The sequence below is a fragment of the Miniopterus schreibersii genome, assembly GCF_964146895.1.
Source record: "Miniopterus schreibersii genome assembly, chromosome: 8".
NCBI classification, from domain to species: domain Eukaryota; kingdom Metazoa; phylum Chordata; class Mammalia; order Chiroptera; family Miniopteridae; genus Miniopterus; species Miniopterus schreibersii.
Genome location: NC_138109.1, coordinates 31361286 through 31388805, shown reverse-complemented (window position 1 = coordinate 31388805; position 27520 = coordinate 31361286). Strand labels below are relative to the sequence as shown.

Sequence of the window (27520 nt, the reverse complement as noted above, 5' to 3'; positions counted from 1 at the left end):
CAGCAATCAGTCTCTTAAGCAACTCATTCCATGAGTCTGAGCAAAAAATGCCCAGTGCTTCTCTGGCCCAAGCACTGGCTTTCCATGTATCTGCCTTTGTCAGACAATTATTTTTATTTTTTTATTGATTTTAGAGAGAGGAAGGGAGAGAGAGAGAAAAAATCAATTTGTTGTTCCACTTATTTATGCATTCATTGGTTGATTCTTATATATGCCCTGACTGGGGATTGAACCCGCAACCCTGATGTGTTGGGATGATGCTCTAACCAACCGAGCTGTAGGCAGTTCTTATCTAGCTCTCAAGCGGTGCTCTGAGTGGCCTCCCTGCTCCAGCAATTGGGGCATTTTGTGGAAGTGACTTGACCAGCTTCTCTGACCATGGAAGAACGTGGTCCCCTCACAGGGCAGGAGTTCTGGCTGTGCTTTTCACACTGTAAAGTCCCATACAAGTCAGGGCTAATTACTGTTTTTCTGGGCAGTAACATCCACCTACCCTAGTACTAGGGTTTCAGACTGAGCTCCTCATGCCCCCTGGATATTTTAGTACATGGTATGAAATAATCTTTTCTCTCCTACTTAGCGGCCAAAGATTGAAAATTGTATTTAAAAACTGTCAAATTCTTTAAAATTCAGGAGCCAGTTCAAGGGAGCAAGCATCTTTGCAACAGATGGAATCAAGAGTTAAATGTAATAGTGGCAAACTCTCCTGCCTGTGACAGACAAATAGACCTGCTTATTAGATGGCAGTTCCCCAGCCCTGCTCTGTGACCTCGTTTCCGCTAAGTGGAAGGCAGCAGCTTCCAGCTGATTGCAGCGCAATGTTCATCAATCACAGTAATAGCACAGCCAGACACCAAGGTTCAAGCTGCATAATATGTGTTAGTGACAACTTGTCCCGGTTTTCATCATGTTTAACAGTCCAAATAAAAGAAGATTTTTAAAAAAACAACCCTTTTGACTTCTAAAGAAGCAAAAGTAGGCCAAAAGTGCAATACAGTATTGTAGCTATTTATAGAATCTGTTTTAAATGCATGTGTATCTGTAAATATAAAGTGATTCGTGACTTATTATTGTCTCCTCAGTCTGTAGCATTAACTTCTAGAAGCAGCAAGGGAGTAGAGTGCACTGAGTGATCACAGACTCGTTGAATATTAGATATGGAAAGAAGCTCAGAGAAAATCTTGTCCAGGCTCCTTTTGTTTTACAAAAAGGAAGGTTGCGGTCTAGAGAGAGGGAAGAAATTTTCTAAGGTCACTCTGAGAGTGCATTTATGATGGAGCCAGGAGTGGGTCTTAGATCACCTCTGGGGAAAAAAATCACCTATCCTGTATATATCTATTATGGGCCTGACACTATTAAATATTAGATAAAGACAGATGGAAACAAATGATCCCTGCCTACAAGGTACCTATAGTATAATGGAAGTGTTTCTAAGATACTATGACCCCAACTTGGCAGGCAAGGAAACATAGCCTTGGAAAAGTTAACATGCCTAAGTCACCCACTAGGATCATCCGAACCTGACTCTGTCTGACTCATGAACTTTCAACTTTTCCTCTTCAGGTTGTCTGTCAGAGGAAGGATATATGGGTGGTGGTTATGACACACTCCGAAGGATCCTGAGTTAATTAAATAACCTCAGTTGGGACATTGGTCTCACAATTGCTTTGTGACTGCAGTCTTGTAACATCCACAAAATATGAACACCCTCCAGACCTGACTTTCCCACTCACATCCCCTACTCCTGCCCCCAAACTCTTTCCTTGGGTATCAAGTTTCCTCAAGTGTCTTGAAGTATGTTTATTTGCCAGCAGTTTGGAATAAGAGGAAGGAATTACAGCAACCAGTGTCCCGGGATCTCATTGATTTTAGATTCCCCATCCCAAACCTACACCTGATTACCTGCCACAGCTGGCGAATCGAATAGCAGCCTGTGACTGAGAGTGTGAGCAAGAGACAAGCCCATGGGTTCATACTGTTAAGCGATGTTTTGGAAAGCCTGGGTCCCTTATGTGAAGTAGGCAAACTCAAATTTATTCATTCATCAAAGTAGTGCCTAACATGTACCAGGATACAATCCGTGGCAAATCAGACACAGTCCTTGCCTTCATGAAGTTTATAGTCTAGTACAGCGATTTCCAGTTGGCGTGTCACAAGAATTTTCAAAACATGCAATACCTGACTATTTAGTCAGGGGCACTGACCTCTTTTCCCTTAGATTGTCAAATTAAAAAAAATGACAACAGCTGACACAATAATATCCATCTGGTGTGAATGAATAAAAAACATTTTTTTTGTCAGATCAGCAAAAAATATATTTTTTGGCGTGCCGCTGAATTTTAGTAATTCTTCCCTATTTGGCTCTCGGTTTTCTTACTGTTCTAAAGTGCAGTGATTATAATGTTTAAACACCGATTATTTTAGAAAATCCCACTTCTATGGACTTTCTGATTAAGACTTTGTATAATCGGGAACTAAGCCCACTCTCTTCATTTTCACTTCTCGTACCTGAACGCATGAGGAGGAGGGATGTCGCAAGGTGAGAGGCAGTTCTCCAGGAACACTGATGACAGCACAGGCAAAGGTTCCTGTGATTAGGTCACTGGTCCACAGAGTCTGGCTGCCCAAGTACTCGGAAACTAGATAAAACATCTAATGCCACAGCCGCTATTTCTCCACATCTGTTTCTGTTTCCTTTCCAACTCGATGACACCTGCCATCTTGAGAGAACACCACTGATGGGACAGAGCTGTGTGACATATGCTTTTGCCTGTTGGGCAAAGTAAATTAGCAAAACCTTGAGGGGTGTTAATAGAGTTCCCAGCTCTCTTCGGAATCTCATGCACTTCAGGCTGGAGGAGGGGCTTAACGACAGACAGGGACAAATCTAATGCGCTGTGCAACCTTAGTTAAATCACTCCCTATCTCTGGGCTTTGGGAGCTTAGACTGGATGGCTTCTGCAAGCCCTCTCTGCACTAATAATGCTCTGTGAGTTTATGTCCATTTTCTATAAGAGCTGCAAGTTGCAAACAGGATTTGGGCAGAAATTCTTTTATTATGAAAGCCTCCTTCCTTCTTGGGTACAATGAAAACAGCCAAGGCTGAAGTGATCTCCACATCACTCAGCCGGGTTTGGGGCCCGGTTTCTGAGGCTGCCGGAGAGCATCTTAACAATGAAGTGCGTCTGGATGGTCTATGACTGCCTGCCTGTCCCATGCCAGAGGTTTCTAAAGGGTAACAAGGAAGAGGAGGGACAAGCACCTCTGAGGAGACTTGTTAAGAATGGAGCACAGGCCCACGTGTTTGAGAAGAGATACCAGGCAGCCATGATCAAGAGCCACAAATGCATTCTAATCCAAGGCGGACTTAATTTGTAGAGCACCAAGCATGTGCCAGGCTCAGCCAGGCAAGATCCTTCTGAGGACAATCTCTGTCCTGCAGCTAGATGCCTGGAAACAAAAGGCCTGAGAGATTTGCACGCGCTGGGCTATTTTGCAAACATCAGACCACAGCATGAGGCCTAAGGAGGTCCTGCTTTAGAGTAGTTGGGAGCGTAGGGCTTACGGTCTGACCGATCTGGGATCAATTCTTGGTCGTCTTCACTAAGTAGTTGTGTGACTGAGAAAATTACTTTCTGAGCCTCAATTACTTCATATGTAGATAGAAAAATAACACATACCTCAATAGGTTGTTGAGGAGATTAAATGAGAGAATGAGTGTAAAGCCCTTAGGGCAGTGCCTGACAGACGTGTTTACTTCGCAGTCAGGCAGAGCCAGGGAGGCAAATCCAACCCAGGATTTTCGTAAGGGCACTAAGGAGAAAGAACCCAGTGTAAATACCTATGAGCAAAAGGAGGAGGGATGCAAGTTGGAGATGGAGCCTGGACTTGGAAAATAGATCAAGGTAGAAGCTGGTCAGGAACAAGGGAAAAGAGTCCAGAATGGCTGCGAACAGCTCGGTTGCATGACCTTGTTGGGCTGACTGCCACCAGACACCTGACAGAATACCTCATGTACTTCCTCCTTCCTCCCAGAAAACAAATCTCCAGGGGTAAGAAATAAGCCACCAATGAGGATTTAGAGTATTCCGGAGCCTGTGTTAGACGTAACCTCCCACGCTTAGAAAATTAGGATTCCGGAGACCCAGGGTTGAGTTCTGCCTCTGCAACATGCTGTGTGACCTTTGACAAACACATTTTCATCTATAATAGAAGATTAATAATCTTGCCTACTTCACAAAGTAGTTGTGAGAGTCAAATACAAGTGCATTTTAGAAACTGTGGGATGTTGTAGACATATACATTACAGCCACGGTGAGGGGCTGGGGTAAGCCACATTTATTCCAGAATGAAACAGGGTATACCACTCCCAAAGCCATTTCCAAAGGTCCTTTCCTCCCTTTACCTCCTCTCCTCCTCTCTCCAAATTTTGGCTAACCTCACATGGAAATATCAGGGCCAACATGCCTTATACCCAGAGGTTTGGTTGGCTTCAGAGAAGCTTTAGGAGGCCAAGAGCAGCCAAAGAGAATCAGCCAGAGCATGCTGAGACTGGATGAACAAAGCAGTGAGCAGTGCTGGGATTGGGACCCAGGAGAGGCAGACAGAAGGGTCTGTCTGCACTAGGATTGAAAAATGGTAACAAAAATCATCAATTGTGTGTTCAGCATTTACAGTTCCCAAAGCACTTTCTCATCAAAGCCTCAATGGTCTTTGACACAGCCCTATGAGGTGGGTTTGTCTGCCACCAAGAATAGGCATTCCTGCCCGGCAGGGCGGGGGGGAGGGGGGCCTCAGCGGTTGAGCATCGACCTAGGATCCAGGAGATCACGGTTTGGTTGAATTCCCAGTCAGGGCACACGCTGGGGTTGCAGGCTCCACCCCAGTCAGGGGCGTGCAGGAGGCAGCCGATCAATGACAACTCTCTCATCATTGATGTTTCTCTCTCTCTCTCCCTTCCTCTCTCTGAAATCAATGAAGACATATATATATTTTTTTAAAAAACAGGCATTCCTGATCCTGAACCCTGCCTGCCTATTGGGGGTGGAGCCAGGGTGGGGGGGTGGAGCCAGGGTGGGGGGGTGGGCACAGCTGAAGAGAAAACCTAAGTATTAGTTGTGTCTGCATCTGGCTTCTTCTCTGCTTGTGGGAGAGAAGGAAGGAGAGGAACACAGGCTCTCCTCACCGCCCCCGCACCCTCAATAAAATTAAACCCTGGAGCAGGGTTGAGCAGCAGATGCTGTCCTCATATCATGGGACCAGGGGCAGTTGGTCTCTGGTCTCTGGAGTCACACAGAGAAATGTCACCTTATTCAGATTGTTCACCATCAGCAATTCCCTCAATTGCTCTTTCTAATTTATTCAACCAGGGACGGGGCTGGTTTCATGCCAGCCTAGGAGATGAACCAAAACAGGCTGAGCAGAATTACTCAGGAGGAGCAATTAGCAAAAATTGGAGTTGTCCTTCTCCATGACTGAGCAGAGAGAGGAACAATAACTCTCAAGTCTCTCCCCATCAGACCGTAGCTAAGCAGATGCTTCCATGCTTTTTTATTCTTCCTACGTTCCACGCACTGACACCTCTTCTCAGTGACATATTAAATATGAAATGTCATGTGGTATTGTGAGTTTGTACAAATATAAAGAAATATATGGATATAGAAGATATACACAGTAACAAAAGGGAAGATCCCATTTGCAAATATCTGTAGTGTCTCCTTGTTTTCTGTTGACATGTTTTATTGATATAAACTGACTTTTCTTAATGTAGCTCCTACCCTTATTGTAGTGGCAATGATGGTATGTGCACTAAAGTTCATCTGAACTATGTATCATTTACGGAGTGACTCTTCCCTGAGTTTGTGCTGAGAACTCTGGGAAGAGACTCCTGCCATTTGAGATCTTAGGGACTGGAAAATAGGTCCAGCATCAATGCAAGGAAAGCCACAAAACAAGGCAGTAGTTCATGAATGACTCAGAGAAGGGGAGATCAGGGTGGACTAGAACAGTCAGGGAAGGCTGAATGGAGGAGGAAGGACTGGGGATGCAAGAAGTCAAGGACAGCCATTCAGCTTGCATTTCTGGAGACTTAGTCCCAGCTCTGTGCTGCGTGATAGGATGCAGAAAATCACTGAGCAGTGCAAGCCTCCAAGCAGGTTAGCTCAGTATTAATGCTCAATAGAGGGTTAGGGTGCACTGCTGGATATCATGTGGGAACAAGGCTGCTGAACGGGAGAGAAAGTGCTAAGCCCACAGAAAAATGAAACAAATGCAGACAGAACTAGCCAGCTTTGGGAAGAGGCAGAACGCATTCCTCACCCTGCAACCCCCCAAAAGTATAACAAGTCTAAGCAGGGAGTAAATTTAGTTCAGTTCTTCACCCATCCCTACCAAGTCTAGAATACTTTTAACACCTAATACAATGTAAATACTACGTAAATAGTTGCTATACTATATTGTTTAGGGAATGATGACAAGAAAAAAAGTCTGTACACATTCAGTTACAACTATGGTAGGCCTAACTGCATAGTATATGTCAGCAACAATGTGACTTTTTTTCTGAATATTTTCTGTTCACATTGCTTGAGTCCATGGATGTGGAACCTGCAGAAGGGAGAGCCGACTGTATTTTCAAACTGTGGTAGTTCATAGAATGAGGGCTGCCAATAAAGTAAGTGGCAACTCTCCTTGGTTTGAGAAGAATACTGGGGTACACTTTAGATCTGAGCCTCTGCATATGTTGTTCTTTCTGCTCCTCTGTCTCTCAAGCTCAGTTAGGTACCCTCTCTGAGAAACCACATCCCCCTTTGTTTTCCTTTGCCATAGAACTTACTGTGCCATATTGTAATTTTCTGGTTACTTGTGGGAATAGATTGTCCAATGATACAAAACACTTTCTTTTTTTTCTTCCTGTGAAATAAACCAGGCAAGAGGTAGGCAGTTGGGTGTAGTATCCAGAGTTCACTATCAGTTCACTGCTTTTCCAAGCTCCCAGCTTTTGAAAGAGCTGCCTGGATCACAGTTATGCCTACTGAAAGGGAGGTCTCTACCTCTTCTTTAACGGCGTCTTTCTGCTTTTCATAGTGAACATGTCAGGTGCCTGTGAATCAGCTGGTAACTGTCTAAAATAAATATTTGGGTTGTCTATGCATGATTCAATAATCTGACTCTTTAAAGAACAGCTAAAAATAAGAGCCTCAAAATTATGCTGGGATTAGCAATAGTATCTCTAAATTATTCTTTTCTCTATATTATAGTGCTATTACTTCAACTTACAACATCAACTCTTACATCACCAAAGAAGCACAGTGGTTAAGAACAGATTCCAGGAACAGGTGGTGGATTCAAATTTTTGTTCAGCCCCTGTGACTTTGGGAAAATTACTTAATCTCTATACCTCAGATTCCATATTTGTAGAGGAGGGATACATCATAGAGTTGCTGTGAGCATTAAATGAGTTAATGTATGTTTAGGAGAATGCCTGGAACATAATAAATGTTAGCTATAATTATTATTAATTGCTTGCTTTTCTTTGTATCAGTTAGTGTCCTGGCAGGAAATAAATGGTACACTCAAAGTAGATAATTTGAAATATGTTTAATAAAGGAACTATTGCCCTAGCCTGTTTACTCAGTGGTTGATTCCAGCCAAGAGCACATATCTCTCTCCCTTCTACTCTGAAAAGGAACAGAAAAAATACCCTCAGGTGAGGATTAAAAAAAAAAAAAAAAAAAGGAACTATTTACAAAATGAATGAAAAGTTTAGGGAGACCAACATGGGGCATAAATTTCCCCCAGTGAGAGCAACAATGGGAATCATTACTAGCCGAAGGCATGAAAGAATAAGGGAGGGGGTGATTACCAGAATCTGAAGAGGGCCGTTGTATGGAAGGGGCTGCCTGATCAGAGTTGTGGCCTTTGGTGCAGGGACAGATCCTGATGAAGTGACTCAGTAGGGAGGTTATTGGGGGATACTCTCTTTCCTCTTTCCTGCTGACCTCTGACCCCCTGCCGCTATCTCCCAACGCTAGACCCAACCAGGAGCTAGAGGGCAAGGAAGCCTATTGGGACCCCACGTAGATCAAACTTCTGGAACACAGAACAGGTGGAGTACAGTGGAGAGAGTATCTAAAGAGGCTCCAACACACCTCTTTCATCTAGTCTTGCCTTCCTGTCTTCTCTATCTTGCAGCCAGAATGATCTTTCTAAAGCATGACTCTAATCTTGTCTTGCCCCAAATTGATGTCCTTTGGTGGCTCACATTGCCTTCAGATAAAGAGACTCAACATAAAATACAGGGCCTAATGATTTATCTCCAGCCAGCCTCTCCAGCTTTAACTACTGCCATCCCCTTCTCAACCTTTACTGTGAGCCGCACGTACTACCTTCAAACTTACAAGAACACAGCTTTCTCTTCTTTGACCTTTTTCTTGCCCTGGAACTCAGCCTGGGACGGTCTTTTATTCTCCTTCACTTGGCTAATGCTTTATTTATACATAGAAATGAAGGGGTTTCTCTTATCCAGTTAGATAAGGGGTGAGCTAAGTTCCGTTTCTATAGCAATGTTTTCATGAGTCCTGAAAGTAGTGGTACTTTAAAGGCTGGTATTTGATAATATCTTCAATTTTAAGTGAACGTTTGTGATTTTTCTTAGGATTTTAATTATAATAGGTCCATAGCCTACAAGATAGTGCTTCAAAGTAATGATAGCGTTGAGTTCTTAATAAGCTTGTCAAGATATACCTTCAAAGTGATCCCCTGAGAACAACTGAAGCCTAACCTGCATCCTGGGAATTCTGGGGTGATAAGATAGACTTCCAGAAGTTCCATTTGCATGGGGAACTGATACGCTTTTTAGGAGAAATGATAAGTATTCCTTTTGGAGCAATGAGGATAGACAAATGCTGCCCCTGGCCTCTGGACAAAGGAAAAGGTGAAGAAAATGAAGTGTAGTAAAGGTTTTCTCTCATAACTGCACAGTCACCTTCTCCAAGTAGAAGTAAAATTCACATTATTAAGGAACGTCTATTTGAAAGCTCCTTTGTTTCTCTCTCGCTTTTTGAAAAACAAGAAACAAACAGAACCCAAAGGCTCTCATGATGGAGGAAGACAGGTGGCTTAAAGGAATATAGAATCTGTTCTGTCAAGACCCAGACGGAAAGGTGACTACTTTTTCCCCCTTAATTCCAAAATTACTCTTGAGGAATAAGACATACATTCCTATGTCTCTAGCTCCACCTTGTGGTTGGCCAAGAAATGACCCATTCCAGCATCGACAGGTGAATTAGGTAAAGAAGCCATCAGGATCTTTACATTTGCCAACAGTTCTGGAACACATATTTTGGGCCAAGCTCTGTTGTAAGTGCTCTTCAAGAATTATGGCATTTAACCTCCACAACAACCCTACAAAGGATGTATTTTATATATGATAAAATTAAGGTTAAGGGAGTTTACCAGAGTGTAGGACTTGTTCAAGATCATGCAAGCAGCAGAGTCAGGACTTGAACCAACCCGTCTTCTCCAAATTACAACTGTCTGCTTATACACGAATGCACACATCTAGCACGTTTTCCATTCCTTTACAACACACTTGTACATCCATAATCTTATTTAATGAAGGATCTGCATGTTCAAGGCAGTCCATAAGAAGTAGATGGTCATCCAAAAGGAACAAATTAATGTTTAAACCACAGGCATTAGTGTGAATTATTAGGTCGTAGGCAAAGAGATTTTTGGTGTAAAAATGGTACAATGGAAAAGCTGTGAGCTTTGCAATAGAATCTAAGTTTGAATTCCTGCTATGACACTTTTTAGCTTTGTTGGGCAAGTTACTTCATGTCACTGACCTCATTTTCCTTACTTGTTGAATTAAGAATCAGTGGACTCTGAAAATGCTAATTTTTGTAAATCGAACTCTGGCTTATTTTTCATAGAATCTAATTTCTAAAAGTTAATAACATATCAATAAACAAAGTGTCCTGTTGGAACCTGATTACTGATTTTTAGTAGATGGATGAACAATTCACATAATGGGTTAAGATCTTAAAGTGCTCAATGGATCTTTGAAAAGTGAACATTTCAAGAACATACACATGAAAGGCAGAATAGTGGCCTTTCAAAGATGCCCACATCTTAACCCCTGTGAATATGTTAGGATACACAGCAAAGGGGAATTAAGGATGTAGAAGATACTAAGGTTGCTAATCAACCGGCCCTAAAGAGGAGAGATTATTTTGGATTATCTGGGTAGGTCCAATTTAGTCACAAGGGTTCTTATAGGTGGAAGAGAGTCAGAGGAAAATGTAATTATAGAAGAAAGGCACAGAGAGATGGCACTGTGCTTGCTTTGAAAATACTCAACATAAAATACAGAGCCCAATGATTTATCTCCAGCAGCATCTAGAAGATGGAAAAGACAAGGAAACAAATTCACTTCCAGAGCCTTTAGAAAGGAATGCAACCCTGCTGACTTCTTAAGTTTAGCCCAGTGAGACTTGTGTCATTCTTCTACACAATTGTAAGATAATGTATTTGTGCTGCGTAAGCCACTAAGTTTGTGGTAATTTTAAAAAGTAGCAATAGAAAACTAATGCAATACCTATAGCCATCATTTTATCCAGCCTTGTTACCTGTTTCCTATGTTGGTGTAGAAATGCCCTACACTTGGAATCTGAAGACCAAGGCTAGCATTCCAATTCTATTAAGTAGCTGTGTGACTTCCAGTAAATCACATTTCCTCTTTGAGCATGTTTATCATGTGGCAGCAACTATCTCACAGAGTTATGTAGAACAAATCAGATAATAGATGTACAGGTGCTGCATAAACTGTAAAGCATTCTATACATGTAAGAAATTATTATTTACAGTGTCTGCTACATAGATGGAATGCAAGAAAAATTTGCTAAGCAAAATTATTCTTGGCAGTCCCTGGGATGTGGAAATGTGATTTCAAAACATATGGCGGGTACTTTGGGAAGAAAAAAAGATCATATATGGTATCTACTCCTAAGTTGATTACAACATAATTATGGAGATAACATATTCATGACAAGTTTTACACAAGAACTCAAAATTTATATAGGACAATAATAGTACAAGAGAAGTCACAAGGCTATATATGATTAAGGGCCAAGGAAGTGAGGCAGAAAATACATATCCTGAGTTCAGGTATGAAATGGATGATCAGTGTGGGCTGGAAAGGTCAAAGGTGGCTTCTAGGAGGAGGTGGGTCTTGAGCAGGATCTTGGAGGGTGTGGTTAGATGGAGAACAATTGCTACTATTACTCCTACAAAGCACTGTTTTTCTACCCACAATTCCAGGAATCAGATTTTAAATTTAAGGTATTGGCAGCCAGTTCCAATGTTTAGTATGGTATTCTTCTGGACCCCCTTGCTAATACTTTTTCCTTTTTATTTAAAAAAGAATTTCAAACAGAAAAGTTACAAGAACAGTACAAAGAAGGCTTTTTGCCACTGAACTCTGAAAATAGGTTGCCCATGTGATGTTTCAGCATTCACAACTTATCAAAATCAGGAAGTTAACATTGATGCATTACTATCATGTAATCCACAGACTCCATTCAAGTTTAGCCAATTGTCCCAATAATGTTCTTTATAGTGATACTTTTAGTTATCACATCTTGTTAGTCTTTAATCAAAAAGTTTCAAGGTCTTTGATTTTCATGACCTTGCTACTTTTAAAGATTGTAGGTGAGTTATTTTAAAACATTCCTTAATTTGGGTTAGTTTGATGTCTCCTCTTGATTAGATTAAGCTTATGCATTTGTTTATAGCAGGAATAGCACAGAAGTGATTCTGGGGTTTTTCTTATGCATATCATCAGGGGTAACAATTTCAATTTGTCCCATTACTGATGTTAACTGTATTCACAGATTAGTGGTGTTTGCCAGGTTTTTCCACTGTCAGGTTGTTCCTTTCCCCTAGTTAGTTAATAAGAATTTTGTAAAGAGGTATTTTGAGACTATGTAAATATCCCATTCCTCATCACATTTTCACCAAATAACTTATTATTCATAGATGTTTCTTGATTGAATGAATTATGACTATTATGGTTGCCAAATGCTGATTTTCTAATTCCATCATCCTTTCTACATTCACTGTTGGCATTCCACTTTAATAAAAAGCTTTCTTCTCTCCCTATTTATATCAGTTTAGGTGTGTGTATTCCTATTTTATACAATGGGTTATAATGTTACTACTGTTCTTTATTTTGATTCTCAAATTGTCCTCATTTTGGTCCTGTGGGAACCCCTTCAGGCTGGCCTCTATGCCCTTTTGACATGTTTTCACTACTCTTCGACTACTTCCTTATGACTTTCTGGCATACAGGATATGCCAGGTTCATCTAGTACCTTCCCTGCCCTAGCCTTGGGGTCAGCAATTTCTCCAAGAAGCCTTGGTTTCTTTTAGCGGACAATGGCCTTCTAGTGGAGAACAGCATTTAGAAACCAAGATGGAGGTATTCGGTATCCTATTGGGGTGTCATTGATCCCAGGCCCTCTCAATGAACAAGGCTTGAGAATATGTATGTACATACATACTCACACATGCATACCCACGTTTATATTTACTTCTATATCCATTAAACATGAGTTCACACTGACACCTACAATTCCAATCCAACACCACAGAGTTTATTCTGATTTCTGCATTTCCATATTTGTAACTCTTCTCCTAATATCTTCAGTATATTTACTTAATAAATCACCCCTCTATACATAACCAATCTCCATTGCCACTGCTGCCCTCCCCCCTCACCCTCCTTATACTGCCTGGACTCTGACACCTTGCACCATCAGCCCACATATTCAACCCTCTTCACATGGCTCACGCTCCAACAGGTCTCATCAGGCTGCTCTTGCGTACCCTGGGCCTAGGTGCCTAGGTTACCTACCTAAGCAAATGACTTTTAGACATATTTATTCAGGAAGGAAGGAAGGAAGGAAGGAAGGAAGGAAGGGAGGGAGGGAGGGAGGGAGGGAGGGAGGGAGGGAGGGAGGAAGGGGGAAAACCAGATGCTTTTTTTTTTTAAAAAATATATCTTTATTGATTTCAGAGAGAGGAAGGGAGAGGGAGAAAGAGAGAGATAGAAACATCAATGATGAGAGTCATTGATTGGCTGCAGCCCGCAACCCGGGCATGTGCCCTGACCGGGAATCGAACCCTGATCGCCTGGATCCTAGGTCAACGCTCAACTGCTGCTGAGCCACGCCCGGCTGGGCCCAGATGCTTTCTTAATGATAGTTATGAACTGTCCTTTTGAGATATGTAAGTTATGACATTTTTTACTTTGCATATTGCATTTAAAAACTAGACTGGGGGTTAATCACAACAGGAAATAACAATGATTAAGTTAATAAATTAGAAGTCTGTTTATTCTAGGTATTTGACAGGCAACATGTAAGAGGCAAAATAGTAAAATCTTTGGAATTAAACTTACATGAATTGCACTTTTGGCTCTCCTGCTTTCTTGTGTGATTTTGTGCACGTTTTAAAAACCTCTTCGAACTTCAGTTTCTTCATCTGTAAACTGGTGAATAACAGACTTATGTTGTTGTAAAGGCTAAATGAGTTAATATAAATAAAATCCTTGGCCCACAGTACTATAGTTACTCAGGAAACAGAAACTACCAACTGAACTTGGCTTCAAGATGGGTGGAATTTAAACAAACAAACAAACAAACAAACAAACAAACAAACAAACGGCAAATATCTGATTCCATGGAAGCAGCCCCATCACTACCTATCCCCTCATTCCCAGCATTGACTTTGTATCACATTTCAAAAAGAAAATGGAGGCTGGGGGCTGTCAGACAGAAACTCTTAAATTCCTGCCCCTTCCTTCCTTCTAACAACACTTAAAATCTTTGCAGCTCCTGCTCCAATCTGCGCCTCTTTCCCTCCAGGCCCAATGACAGAGGTGTTCCTTTCTAATTTAAAGCTAATCCCTCTCTCTTGCCTCCCTAGTGACCTCTTTTTCCTGCATCATTTTTTCATTAATTCAACATTTAGTGAGAACCCACTATGTGCCAGGCACTATTTTTGATGATGGGGAACAAGACAAAGTATCAACTCTTCAATGGATCTTATAAAATAGAGAGGCTATATAGACAATCAGCCAATAGACAAATAAATCACATAACTTCAGATAATGAGTATTAATTTAGGTAGAATGGTAAGAGGAGGTTTCTCTTAAGAGGTGACATTTGAGCCCGGCAGGGCGTGGCTCAGCCGTTAAGCATCGACCTAGGATCCAGGCGATCAGGGTTCGATTCCTGGTCAGGGCACATGCCCGGGTTGCGGGCTGCAGCCGATCAATGACTCTCTCATCATTGATGTTTCTATCTCTCTCTCCCTCTCCTTTCCTCTCTCTGAAATCAATAAAGATATATTTAAAAAAAAAAAAAAAAAAAGAGGTGACATTTGAGCTGACATATAACTTGTAAGCAGGAGCTAGTGATGCAAAATCACATTTCAAAAAGAAAATGGAGGGTGGAGGCAGATGAGCAGATGTTAATGGCCCTAAAGGCAGGAATCACCCTAGTATATTGAAGGACATTAAGAAAGCCAGTGTGAATGGAGCAAAGGGCAGAATGGTAGATGAGACTGTAAACATAGAAGAAGAGCAGAACTCGTAAGTGAGCCTTATAGGCTATGGCAAGCAGCTAGACTTTATTCAAACTGCAAAGAAAAGCCACTGGGAGGTTTTAAAAGGAATAATATGATCTGATTTCTGATTAAGTGATATTTTAAATATCACTGCGTCTTTGCATTCTCCCTTCCAGACAGCCTCAAAATCTGTATCTTTAGAGATGAGAGCACTTAGATTTGTGATAGAATAACTTTTCATTTGACATAAAGTATTCTTTATAGTAACTCCTAATTTATCTTGAAGTCTGAATACCAAATTCTTCCTAGAACTATGTTTATAGTATAGAAGAAAACTATTTTATGCTCATACAAACTCCTTGGTATGCTGTTCACACTTTGGTCTTCTAAGAGAAGCCTCTATAAGAACATGCCTGCTTCTTGACCTAGATACAAAGCTACCAAATATGGAGAGCAATTAGTGGGCAGGACACTTAATTACTGGAGCTCCAAAGGTATAATTTCTTAGAGCGTGGGTCCAGGACAGAATTGTAAAGTAGACAATATTTCTCTTGTTACCTATCTCCTCTTTCAGTGCCTCTCCTCCCACGTTTAGCAGCCTCTTCCTTCACCCAACCACTTCATCGGGCTTGACTTTAACGGGCTCATAGCATCCCCAATCTACTCAACCTAGAATCAACATTTCACACTTCTGGCTTATCCTGATTCTAAATATAAAGGTGGATAATGGGGCTAATAAAATAATTTAACTTTAAATTTTTAGGCGTAAGGCTCAGATCTGTCCGTCTGGGAGGTAGACAGCCATTGCATTGACTAAAATAACTTTCAGAGGTAGGCATCAAACATAGAAATGAGATATTTTTACTTTTCATTATTTCTGACCTCTCATCAGAAATAATAGGCAGAGAAGGGTCACCAAACCTGATGGGAGGGGAATCCTTAACATAAAAATGGAAAATAGTATAGGATGGCTGAAGACAGAAAAAAGCACTTAAATACTGTGAGAGCATGGGTAAATGAGGCCAAAAATTATACTCTGTACTCCTCAACTTTCTTGGGGATATCAAGGTCTTTTAAAATTTCTAATGTGTCCATTTCCTATAAAATGGTAATAGCTTAATTTATGTTTTCTCTGATGAGTATTTTTTACAATAATTATGAATACTCAAATGGAGGGTGGTAAATTTCTAAATTATTTTCAACGGGAAAACAATACTTTTGGTTTGGAAGTCCTAGCTGTGCTGCCGGCCACTTGTAAGTTACATCTCTCTGGGTAGGTTATTTTTCTTTATATCTGAAATGGCCAGGTTAAAGTACTTCTGTGATCTCTGCCAGTTCTCATATTTTTATACATCTAATCTAATACTTTGGACATTTGCTATGTGGTCAGAATTACAATGAGCCAACCATCAGAAGTATTTTTCCTGAAATTACATTTTTCTGATTTTTGTCTTACTGTTCTGGTAGTTGCTTCTCAGTCTTTTTTGGGAGTTCTTCCTCTTCTATAAGCTCCTCAAAACTTGGTCCTCCAGCCCTTTTCTTGCCCTCTCCCCATTCAAACTATTTTTCACACATCAACCGGAGTGATCTACTTGCAAAAACATGTGATCATTTCTTCCTGTTTCATTTGTTCAACCATTATTTACCAAGTATATACAACGTGCCAGACATTATTCTAGAAGGTTCTATATGACCCTTGGCCATTAACTCACTTTCTTTTGCTCCCAGATTACTACAGTTCAGTCATACTCACTTTTCTCAGACCTTTTGAACAAGTCTATTCCTATACCAATTCCTATACATTTTTCAAATGTAAGCTTAACTGTCTCATTTGTGAAAACTCTCTGACCGGACTAGGTCCCTCTATTTCTTCTTCTAGAACTAGTCACAACAAATTTAAAAAGTTGTGTGCCTGTTTAATATCTCACTAGTTCTCTTGTAAGCTTAAAAGAGAACACATAGATTTCTTGTTCATTACTCTGTTCCCAGCGTCTGACACACACTAGCTCAATTTGTTAGTTGAATGAATAAAGGAATGCCTCACTATAGTGTTACCATATTTCTACAGTCTGGTGACCTGTAAGATTCAGGGGCCTCTTTTAAAGGGAAAAAGGAACAATTCACACTGTAGGATGTGGCCTCTCTTTGTTTCTAGTTAGAAAATTCTAATTACTGGCTGAATTAGAAGATTTCTTACTTATGACATCATTGCTTTGGAGAGTTAAGAGAAAAAAACCCCCTCAAAATAGACGTCACTTCGGATATTTATTCAACAACAAACATTACTGACTGAAAATAAAGTGACATATTTGAACAATATTTTTCAATTAATTTACCTCATCTGCTGCCCTAGTTTTTCATCATTTTCTGCCTGAATCGTTGCGCTTCTCCTTCCCAACTCCTTGTCGTTCTTTTAAAAATACATCATTTATTTTATCGTTTTTCCCAATTAGAATGCAAGTTCCATGAAGGCAAGGATTTCTGTTTTGTTCATCATTTTATTCCGTGTTTGTGGAAATCGGGAAGCCGAAACAAATTTAACTTACAACAGCCATCAACACATCTCCCTGCTCCAAATGTTTCTCCATTCATTCATATATATTTACTCCTTTCTGTGTCAGTATATCGTATCTTATTAACATGTCAGTTGTTTTTAACTTTTCAAGAATGTCTGTTCCAGTCACGTTAGATAAATTGTCCAGTGAAGGCCATTACAAGCAGAAAATAACTTTGGAAAACGGGACCTGAGGTCAGCAGCCTCCACCAGCTGTAGCTCCTCAATAAATGCGGGCTGAATTCTAACAGTGGACTCTAGCCAGTGGGGAAGCTAAAAACTGTTTCGCTTAGAAGAGTGAGCACACCCACACCGGTCTCTTAAGCACCTTTTTGGGCCTTGAGGGCGAATACCACCAAAAGGTGGCCAGAGATAAGGTGGGGGAGTGCAAGGCCTATCTCCGGCTTTCAGCTCCGCTCACGTCTGCTCCACACCAGTGCAGCTTCGATACCGCGGCGAAGAAAAACACTTCCGGCGCTCCGCTTTTTTACGTGTTAAGTCAGGGCCGAAGGCACCGCCCCGAACCTGAGGGGCAGGATGCGCAAAATATGATTTGAACGGGGGAAGAAACTTGCGGATTCTTTTTTTCCACCAGCTCCTCGGTTTCCTCATCAGGGGAATATTTTTCTTTGAGTCGCGGGGCACCACTCGGTAGCTGCCGCAAACCAACTTTCCGCCTACGTCATAAACGCGGCGCTGCTACCGAGACGCCCTCCTCCCGTCGTCCTCCGCGCTGCTCTCTCCGCCTCTTCCCCCTCGCCCCGCCCACCCTGGGTTTCGAAGAGCCCTCTCAGTGTCGGAGAATCTGACCGGGTCTCTTTGGTTCCTTCTATTCTCCGTTTCCATTGGTTGCTCACGTGCGCGTGACTCCTATCTTGCCTCTTTATTGGGTAGAACCAGTAGCGTCATCGGCGGCTGGAGGGCGGGGGACGGGTAATGAGGGAGGTTGGCGTGAGGGAGACCGGACTGGGGGAGGGGTGCAGGCCTGTCCTCCTGGGCGGCTGCGGCAGCACCAGCGCCGGCCGCCACCGCCTCTGGAACGCGGAGGAGGAGAAGCAGCTGGAGGAGTAGGAGGAGGAGGTGGGCCCTGGGGAGCGGGATGCCCATTACTCCGGCTTGGTGGTGAATGCTGAGGAGAGTCACGGTTGCTGCAGTCAGGGCCACCGGGAGGAACTTGTGGCGTGAGGCCGGGCGGGAGCTCGCGGCGCTGTGGAGAATCGAAGCGCGGGGTCGGTGCGAAGACTCGACTGCTGTCAGATCCTTTCCTACTCCGACCATGCCTGGAAGGAACAAGGCGAAGTCTACCTGCAGCTGCCCTGACCTGCAGCCCAGTGGACAGGATTCTGGCGAGAGCGGCCGGGTTGCCCGTCTAGGAGTAGATGAATCTGAGGAGGAGGGACGGAGGGGGTCTATCAGTAATGCCGGAGACCCTGAGATCGTCAAGTCTCCTAGCGACCCCAAGCAATACCGGTGAGGGAGGAGGTTTGGAACGGGGAGGAGAGCCGGGTGCGAGCCACTCTCTTGCAGCCGCGTTCACTACTTGTCTCTGTATCTCCCGAAGGAGCTGCAGGGGCACACAGCCCACCTCGAATGCTTCCTTGGGCGGAGGTGGCTAGGGCCATTAGGGACTTCAGTGTGGTGTCAGCTGGACAAGTGGGAAATCTTGGGATCCACAAGGAGTCAGGATGTTAGAATGGGAATGGTGATTCGAGTAATTTTAACATTAAGCAAGAACAGAGGTTTCTCTGAGGAAGGTAGGCTGGATGCGGAGAGAGTCTTGGTGTTATGCTAGGAAAGGTTGAAGAGTTGGGGTTTTCATTTTGGAGAGGATTTTTAAGGGGTGTATTATCTACCGGCAAATATTTGAGGTGCCCATTGTTGAAATAGTAAAACTAGTAGGTGGAAGTTACTAACGGATGGTGTGGCTTGAGTAAAAGAACTTAGGCATCCTAGTTGGCCGGGGATAAAGTGGCTTGTTTCCATGGGTTTCTCATTACTGGAATGGTTGGGTGACCTCTTCCAAGAATATATCGGTCTTAGTTGTGTGAGTCATAGACTTGTAAGGTTTCTTCTAATTATGATATTCTCTACTTTTGGTTTATACTGAAATCTTCTGGACATCTCTTAGCTGGTGGGTCATTCGACACCTGAATATTTCCTTCAGAGGTAGCTTACTTCACAGAATGTCATGACTACGATGTATTTTAAAGAGAGATTGTATTCAATATTTCGTTTTACAGGTTGAAGAAACTGAGATCCAGACAGTTTGCTTCTTGCCCAGAATTACAGAGCTAAATAACAACAGAGTTGTTTTGGTAACCCTGTCACCAAATCCAATGCATCATTTACTGACTTACAAAAATCTTAACTCTTGCTGAGTCAAAAGCTGAAGGATTTTTGTTCCCAATTTGTTTATAAGCCCCTGTAAGTGTTAGAGCAGGACAGAACCTTAGAGATAATTTTTTTCTACTCCCTACCATCCCATTTGACAGACGATTGAAACAGATCTAGAAAAAAGCAATTTAACCTCAGGTTTAAGATTGGCCTGTTTTGTGTTTTCAGTCCAAGTCTAACGATTAATAATAACTCCTTGTACTATTTTTCCCGAGGCTGCAGGGTAAAGAGATCTTTATGGATGGGCTAAATTTTCTCTTTTTTTCATCAATGATGTGGTTGTATTAGTAATATGTAAATGAACAAGTTGAAACGTTGATAAAAGGTGCTTAGTTTTTCCCTTCCAAATTAAATGTTCAATAACAGCTTCAGTTTTTGTCTGCCTATATAAAGGTACATAATCGCTAATGTTTATAGAATACACACTCTGTGTCAGGTACTGTTCTTTATTTTTTATCCTCACCGAGAGTATGTTTTTTTATTGATTTTTGTAGAGAGAGGAAAAGGGGGAAGAAGAGAGAAAGAGAAACATTGATCGGTTGCCTTCCATATTTGTCCTGACCAGCCATTGAACCTGCAGCCTAGGTATGTGCCCTCACCAGCAATCAAACCCACAACCTTTTGGTGCACAGGACAAAGCTCCAACCAACTGAGCCGCCCAGCCAGGGCTCAGATACTTTTCTGACTGCTCTAGATGTGTTATTTCACTTAGTGACCTCATTTTCAGCAAATTCATTAGACAAACACTTATGAAGTCCAGCTGTGTGCCAGGTGCTGAGCTATCTTAAATCTTTTATGAAACTTGATTGAATATAACTCAATAAAATTTTATTCTGGGTGCTGGGCATACAGAGATGATTAAGGTAGTACCTGCCTTCAGGGAGCTTTCAATGTAGTAGAAGAACACAGACACAGGAAAAGTAAAATTAGGGCACTAAAGTTTTATGGAAGACATAATAGAAGTATATGCTAGGTATATGGGGGAATAAAAGTAAGGAGTGGTAAGCCACCTAGGGAGAAAGTTGGGAAAGACTTCAAAGAAGAGATAATGCTTAAGAGGTATTTTTTCAATAAGTTGTTGCATTTTTATCTTTTTTAAAAATATGTTTTTATTGATTTCAGAGAGAGGAAGGGAGAGAGAGAGAGAAACATCAATGATGAGAGCCATAAATCAGCTACCTCCTGCATGCTCCCTGCTGGGGATCGAGCCCACAACTCGCACTTGTGCCCTGACCAGGAATTGAACTGTGATCTCCTGGATTATGGGTCAATGTTCAACCACTGAGCCATGCTGGCCAAGGCGCATTTCTATATGTGGTGTTTTGCCAAGTCATTGTCCTTCTTAATGTCTCAGTTTTCTTATTTTAAAGTGAAAGGGGTTGATTAGAATAGCAGTGTTTTCCAATAACTTCCTTTCCTTGTAAAAGAGTAGGTCCACTTTTATCTGTTTTATATATTGAAGTTTCAGTTAGACTTTTAAAGAAAAGATTTTGTTGCTTCAAAATAAAGATGGAAAACTTTAATACTAGATGATTTTTAAATATATATATATATATCTTTGTAGATCTCAGAGAGGAAGGGAGAGGGGGAGAGAGTCATTGATCGGCTGCCTCCTGCATGTCCCCAACTGGGGATCAAGCCCGAAACCCGGGCATGTGCCCTTACTGGGAATCGAACTGAGATCTCCTGGATCATAGGTCGATGCTTAACTGCTGAGCCACGCCCGGCTGGGCTCAAATTATTTTTATTATACAAATAATAAAGGTACACATTTTTATTACCGAAGATTGAAAAAGTATAGAAATTATAGATTAAGGCATGAAAGTTCCTCTGTTACATTTGGTTTGTATCCTATTTTGTTTGCTATACCTTTATATACATATAATGTGTACATGTATACTCATAATATTTATCTTTATAAAACTAAGTGTTAGATTTTTTCTGATATTTTGTTTCACTTTGTTGATTTTAAGTATCTGTCATATCTTAAGGCATTAACCCTTTGCGGTCGTTTGTCTACTTTCAGCCACCAAAGCTTTTTTACTGTTGCGGTCGTATGTCTGCTCTCAGCCACCACAGCAAGGAACCGTACGAATCTAAACTCCATGTATCAGTTCATAATTTCTCTTGTTTATCCTTCATAATCTTGCATGTTATGTATCACTGCTCTTTCAATGGAAATTAATTCTGACCAGTACGACACCCATGTCCAAATTTAATACGACCGCAAAGGGTTAATATTTTTTTGTTCATTCAACAAATGTTTCTTAAATGTTTCCTAAGTGCTGAGCAGTGTCTTAGGTGCTTGTAAAGAAAAAGAAAAGCCCTGCCTGTCAAGTGATGATAAATGGTGTGAAAAAAGTTAAAGCAGGATAAAAGAGGATAGAGGTGGTCTGGGGTGCTATTTTATTATTTATTTGTTTGTTTATTTATTTATTTATTTTTCTTTATTGTTAAAAGTATTGCAGATGTCCCCTTTTTCCCCTCATCGACCCCTTTTACTCCTGCCCCAGGCCTTCAGGCCTTCACCACACTATTTTCTGTTTCTATGGGTTATGCATATATGCATATAAATTCTTTGGTTAATCTCTCCCCATCCACCCACCCACCCACCCCCACCTTCCCTCTGAGATTTGTCAGTCTGTTCCATGCTCCTATGTCACTGGATCTATTTTGTTCATCACTTTATTTTCTTTAGATTACACATATAAGTGAGATTATGTGATATTTGTCTTTCTCTGACAGGCTTATTTCTCTTAGCATAAAATTCTCCAGGTCTATCCATGCTGTCCCAGAGGATGAGAGATCCTTCTTTACATCTGCATAGTATTCCATGGTGTTAATGTACCACAGCTTTTTTATCCACTCATCTACTGATGGGCACTTCGGCTGTTTCCAGATCTTAGCTATTGTAAATAGTGCTGCTATGAACACAGGGGTGCGTATATTCTTTCTGATTGGTGTTTTGGGATTCTTAGGATATACTCCTAGAAGTGGGATCACTGGGTCAAAAGGCAGTTCCACTTTTAATTTTTTGAGGAACCTCCATACTGTTTTCCATAGTGGCTGTACCAGTCTGCATTCCCACCAGCAGTGTACTGGCTTTCTCTTTTCCCCACACCCTCGCCAGCACTTGTCATTTGTTGATTTGTTAATGGTAGCCATTCTGACAGGTGTAAAGTGATACCTCATTGTGGTTTTAATTTGCATCTCATGATTAGGGATGTTGAGCATTTTTTCATATGTCTCTTGGTCATCTTTATGTCCTCTTTGGAGAAGTGTCTGTTCAGGTCCTTTGCCCATTTTTTAATTGGATTGTTTGTCTTCCTCATGTTGAGTTGTATGAGTTATTTGTATATTTTGGAATTTAGCCCCTTATCAGATGTATCCTTGACAAATATGTTCTCCCATGCTGTGGGATCCCTTTGTATTTTTGAGGATGATTTCTTTTGCTGTGCAGAAGCATTTTAGTTTGATATAGTCCCATTTGTTTATTTTTTCCTTTGTTTCTCTTGCCTTAGGAGATGTATCTGTGTGAGATGTTCCACTGTGTGAGATGTCTGTGACCTTACTTCCTATGTTTATCTTTCCAGGTTTCGAAACTTACATTTAAGTCTTTTATCCATTTTGAATTTATTCTTGTGTATGGAATAAGTTGGTGATCTAGTTCCATTTTTTTGCATGAACCTGTCCAGTTTTCCCAACGTCATTTATTGAAAAGAATGTCTTTGTTCCATTGTATGCTTTTGCCTCCTTTGTCAATTATAAATTCACCATAATGGCATGGGTCGATTTCTGGGGGTCTCCGTTTTGTTTCATTGATCTATATGTCTGTTGTTGTACCAGTACCAGGCTGTTTTGATTACAGTGGCTTTGCCATATAGTTTGATATCTGGTAAAGTGATCCCTCCAACTCTGTTCTTTCTCAAGATTGCAGTCGCTTTCTCAAGCCTTTTTTGGTTCCATATAAATTTTTGGAATATTTGTTTTAGTTCTGTGAAATACCCTGTTGGTATTAGAATAGGAATTGCATTGAATCTATAGATTGCTTTTGGTAGTATGGACATTTTAATGTTAATTCTTCCAATTCATGAACATGGTATATTCTTCCACTTGTTTATATCTTCCTCTACTTTTTTCAGTGTCCGGTAGTTTTCTGAATACAGGTCTTTTACATCCTTTGTTTATTCCTAGGCATCTTATTTTTTTAGTTGCAATGGTAAATGGTATTATTTTTTTAGTTTCTCTTTCTGAGAGTTCATTATTGGTGTATACAAATGCTGTCGATTTTCAGATGTTAATTTTGTATACTGCTACCTTCCTGGATTCATTTATTAAATCTAGTAGTACTTTGGTGGAGTTTTTAGGGTTTTCTATGTACAATATCATCTACGAATAATGAGTTTTACTTCCTCCTTTCCAATTTGGATGCCTTTCATTTTTTCTTGTCTGATTGCTGTGGCAAGGACTTCCAGTACTATGTTGAATTATAGTGGTGAAAGTGGACAACCCTGTCTTGTTCCTGTTTTTAAGGGAAATGGTTTTAGTTTTTGCCCATTGAGCATGATGTTGGCTGTAGGTTTTTCATATATGGTCTTTATTATGTTGAGATATGATCCCTCTGTTCCCACTTTGCTGAGAGTTTTTATCAAAAATGGGTGCTGGATTTTTTTGAATGTTTTTTCTGCATCTGTTGATATGATCATATGATTTTTGTTCTTCATTTTGTTTATGTGATATATCACATTTATTGATTTGCGAATATTATACCAGTCTTGCATCTTTGGAATGACTCCCACTTGGTCATGGTGTGTGATCTTTCTAGTGTATTGCTGGATCCAGCTTGCTAATATTTTGTTGAGGATTTTAGCATCTATGTTCATCAAGGATATTGGTCTGTAATTTTTTCTTTGTAGTGTCTTTATCTGGTTTTGGGATTAGGATAATGCTGGCCTCATAAAAATAGCTTAGATAGTATGGTTAGAAAAGGCATTTCTGAAAACTAGGCATTTCAGCAAAGACTTGAAAGAGATAGAGCAGCCATGCAGATACTCATTTGGGGAAGAGCCTCAGGGCTGAGGAAATAGCAAGCGCAAAGTCCCTGGTTTAGGAGCCTGTTTGTAATGTTCAAGAAACAATAAGAAAGTTATTTGGTCAGAACAAAGGAAATGAAGAAAGAGTGGCGGGAAAGGAGGTTGGAGAGGTAGTAGGGGAATAGGTTATATGGAGCCTTTTAGGCCCTGGTAAGGATTTTGGATTTTATTCCAAGTATGATGGGAGGCTGTTGATGGTTTTTGAAAAGGGAAATGGTTTTGTATTAATGTGTTAGGGCTGCAACGAAATTCCGCAGACTGGGTGACTTAAACAGAAATTTATTTCCTTACAATTCTGAAGGCTAGATTCCCAAGTCAAGGCGTCAGGTTCGGTTTCTTCTGAGGCCTCTGTCTTCAGCTTGCAGATGGCCACCTTCTTACTGTGTCCTCACATGGTCTTTCATGTGTGTGGGGACACATCCAATGTTTATGTGTCCTAATTTCTTGTTATAAAAATCACCAGTCAGATTAGATTAGGGCCATTATAATGGCCTTATTGTAACTTAATCACCTCTTTAAAGGCCCTATTTTTAAATGCAGTTCACACTCTGAAGTACTAGGGGTTAGGACTTCAACGTAAGACTTTTGGGGAAAAACAGTTTAGCCTATCACATGCCTGATCTACTTTCTTCAGGCTACCGAGGATAGATTTGAGGTATGTGTGTGGGATAGGGGTGAGGAGTAAACTGGAGTATTGAGGTATTTAAATGTGATCTTTAATATGGAAAGGAGATAAATCCATGTATTCAGTCTTTTGTCTTAATCCAGAGTCTCCCCTCCTTGTCTTTGTACATTATTCTTTACAGTTTTTGCTAGATGAACTTTTTTTTCATCTTCAAGCCTCAGGTTAAGTGTGCCTTGTCTCAGAGGCCTTCCCTGACTGCTTCCTTCTTTCTAATATGGGTTTGTTTACCTTTACCATTTTGTATTGTACTGGCTTAATTGTATTATATTGTACTAGACAGTGAGTGCCTGATGGTGAGAAATGTGGTTTTATTCTTTTTACCCTTAACATAGCATGGTATCTGATACATTAAAAGCTGCTAAATAAATGCTTATTGAATAACACATGTAAGAGTGAGTATAAACAGGAGAAGTTTGTAGTAGGTACCCAGTCATCAAACTGGCACAGCAGTTTTAATAAATAGGATGGATAATTATCTTTCTGCAGGGCTACCAGTCTTTGGGATTTAGTTTCCTTAGAGATAGTCATTTTTTTTAGTCCATAAAAGCAGCTTTGGTAACTGGTACAAAATATCGACTACCTTGTACCAGATGGAACCAACAGAGTTTAAACATATGAGACTGTGCTTTAATATTTGAGCTGACATGACTGCTCTGTATATTGAGGAATATGTGTCTCTTAAGTCTTCTGATACGGTAGAATGTTTAGTAAATACTTACAAACTAAAAAAAATAGTAAGGTAGTCTGAGTGGTGGCTTTAACTTCTAAACTTTTAACTTCTAAGATTTGGTTTTTGAATAAGAATATATTTTCATAGTTCAGAATTTAAAAATACAAAATGTATGCTGTATATAGGGGTGGGAAAAAGTAGGTTTACAGTTATTCTTATGTAAAATAATAATAAATAATAATACAAGAATAAACTGTTTTATGTACTTACAACTGTAAACCTACTTTGTCCCACCCCTGTATAGAAAATACAATGTAGTGTCTCTCATCCTTTCTCTCCAATTACTCAGAAACTGGTAAGTTTTTTTGAGGTTCCCTTCCCAGAAGCAACCAAATTGATTAGTTTAAAATAGTGTTGGTTTTGCTGTGTGTACTTGAATTTTTAAAAAATTTTGCTAAGCTGATCACTTGTATTGGTGTAATGTAATTAATTGCTGACCCAAATGTTTTTTTTTGTTTGTTTTTTTAGATACATCAAATTACGAAATGGCTTGCAGGCACTTTTGATTTCAGACCTAAGTAATATGGAAGGTAAAATGGGAGATGCAACAGATGATGAAGAGGAAGACGAAGAGGAAGAAGATGAGGGGGATGATGATGACGACGAGGACGAGGATGATGACGATGACGATGACGACGACGATGAAGATTCTGGAGCTGAAATAGAAGACGATGATGAAGAGGGATTTGATGATGAAAATGAGCTGGATGATGTTGATGAACACGATGACAATGATCTTGATGTTGAGGATAATGAACTGGAAGAATTAGAAGAGAGGGTAGAAGCCAGAAAGAAAACCACTGAAAAACAGGTATGATTCATATCTATTATATATCTTGTTTAAATTTGGGAATTCTTTGGGATAAGATCTAAACATGTTTTATTTCTTAATTGTAAAAATGAAGTATATATCTTTTGATCTTTAGTAAAGGTCTGTTTATTCTGCGTAAAGATTGCATTTATAAACATTTTGCTCTGATTATAAAAGTGACAAATGTGTATTATAGAAACAAATGGAAAATAAAGAAAAACAAAATATAGCCCTGGCCCGTGTGGCTCAGTTGGTTGGAGTGTCCTGTACATCAAAAGGTGGTGGGTTTGATTTCTGGTTAGGGCATATACCCAGGTTGTAGTTCCATCTGCAGTGGGTAGTGTGGGAGGCAATAGATGGATGTTTCTCACATTGATGTGTGTGTGTGTCTCTCTCTCCCCACCACCACTCCCCCCTCCTCCTTCCTCTCTCTCTCTTAAAAAAAAAAAAAAAAAAAATTAAAAATAATTAACAATATAAAAAAAAGAAAAAATATAAAAATCACCCATAACCATAACTCAGAGGTAATCACTGGTAATATTTGAATTTATGTGTATTTATGTACATCATATGTTTTAGAACAAATGCTGGGAGGTGAGGATCTGAATAATTTTTAGCCTTGGAT

At 40.5% G+C, this 27520-nt stretch overlaps 2 protein-coding genes across 4 annotated transcripts in view; both read left to right on the top strand.

Moving 5' to 3' along the window:
* RAB3B (RAB3B, member RAS oncogene family) overlaps positions 1-2307 on the top strand; it is a 56290-nt gene extending 53983 nt beyond the window's left edge. The window contains exon 6 of the mRNA XM_081143955.1: positions 1564-2307. The gene's annotated coding sequence lies outside the window, so the exon portion shown is untranslated. The remainder of the gene's footprint in view (positions 1-1563) is intronic.
* Positions 2308-18100: 15793 nt separating this feature from the next.
* The window catches only part of NRDC (nardilysin convertase), a 50360-nt gene continuing 40940 nt past the window's right edge, over positions 18101-27520 (top strand). For 2 of the 3 annotated variants that reach the window (XM_081145815.1, XM_081145817.1), the window contains exons 1-2: positions 18101-18652; positions 26553-26895. In XM_081145815.1, the coding sequence (XP_081001941.1) occupies positions 18309-18652; positions 26553-26895 (687 nt within the window). In that variant the 5' untranslated portion in view covers positions 18101-18308. The remainder of the gene's footprint in view (positions 18653-26552; positions 26896-27520) is intronic. The other variant, XM_081145816.1, reaches the window with a different exon arrangement.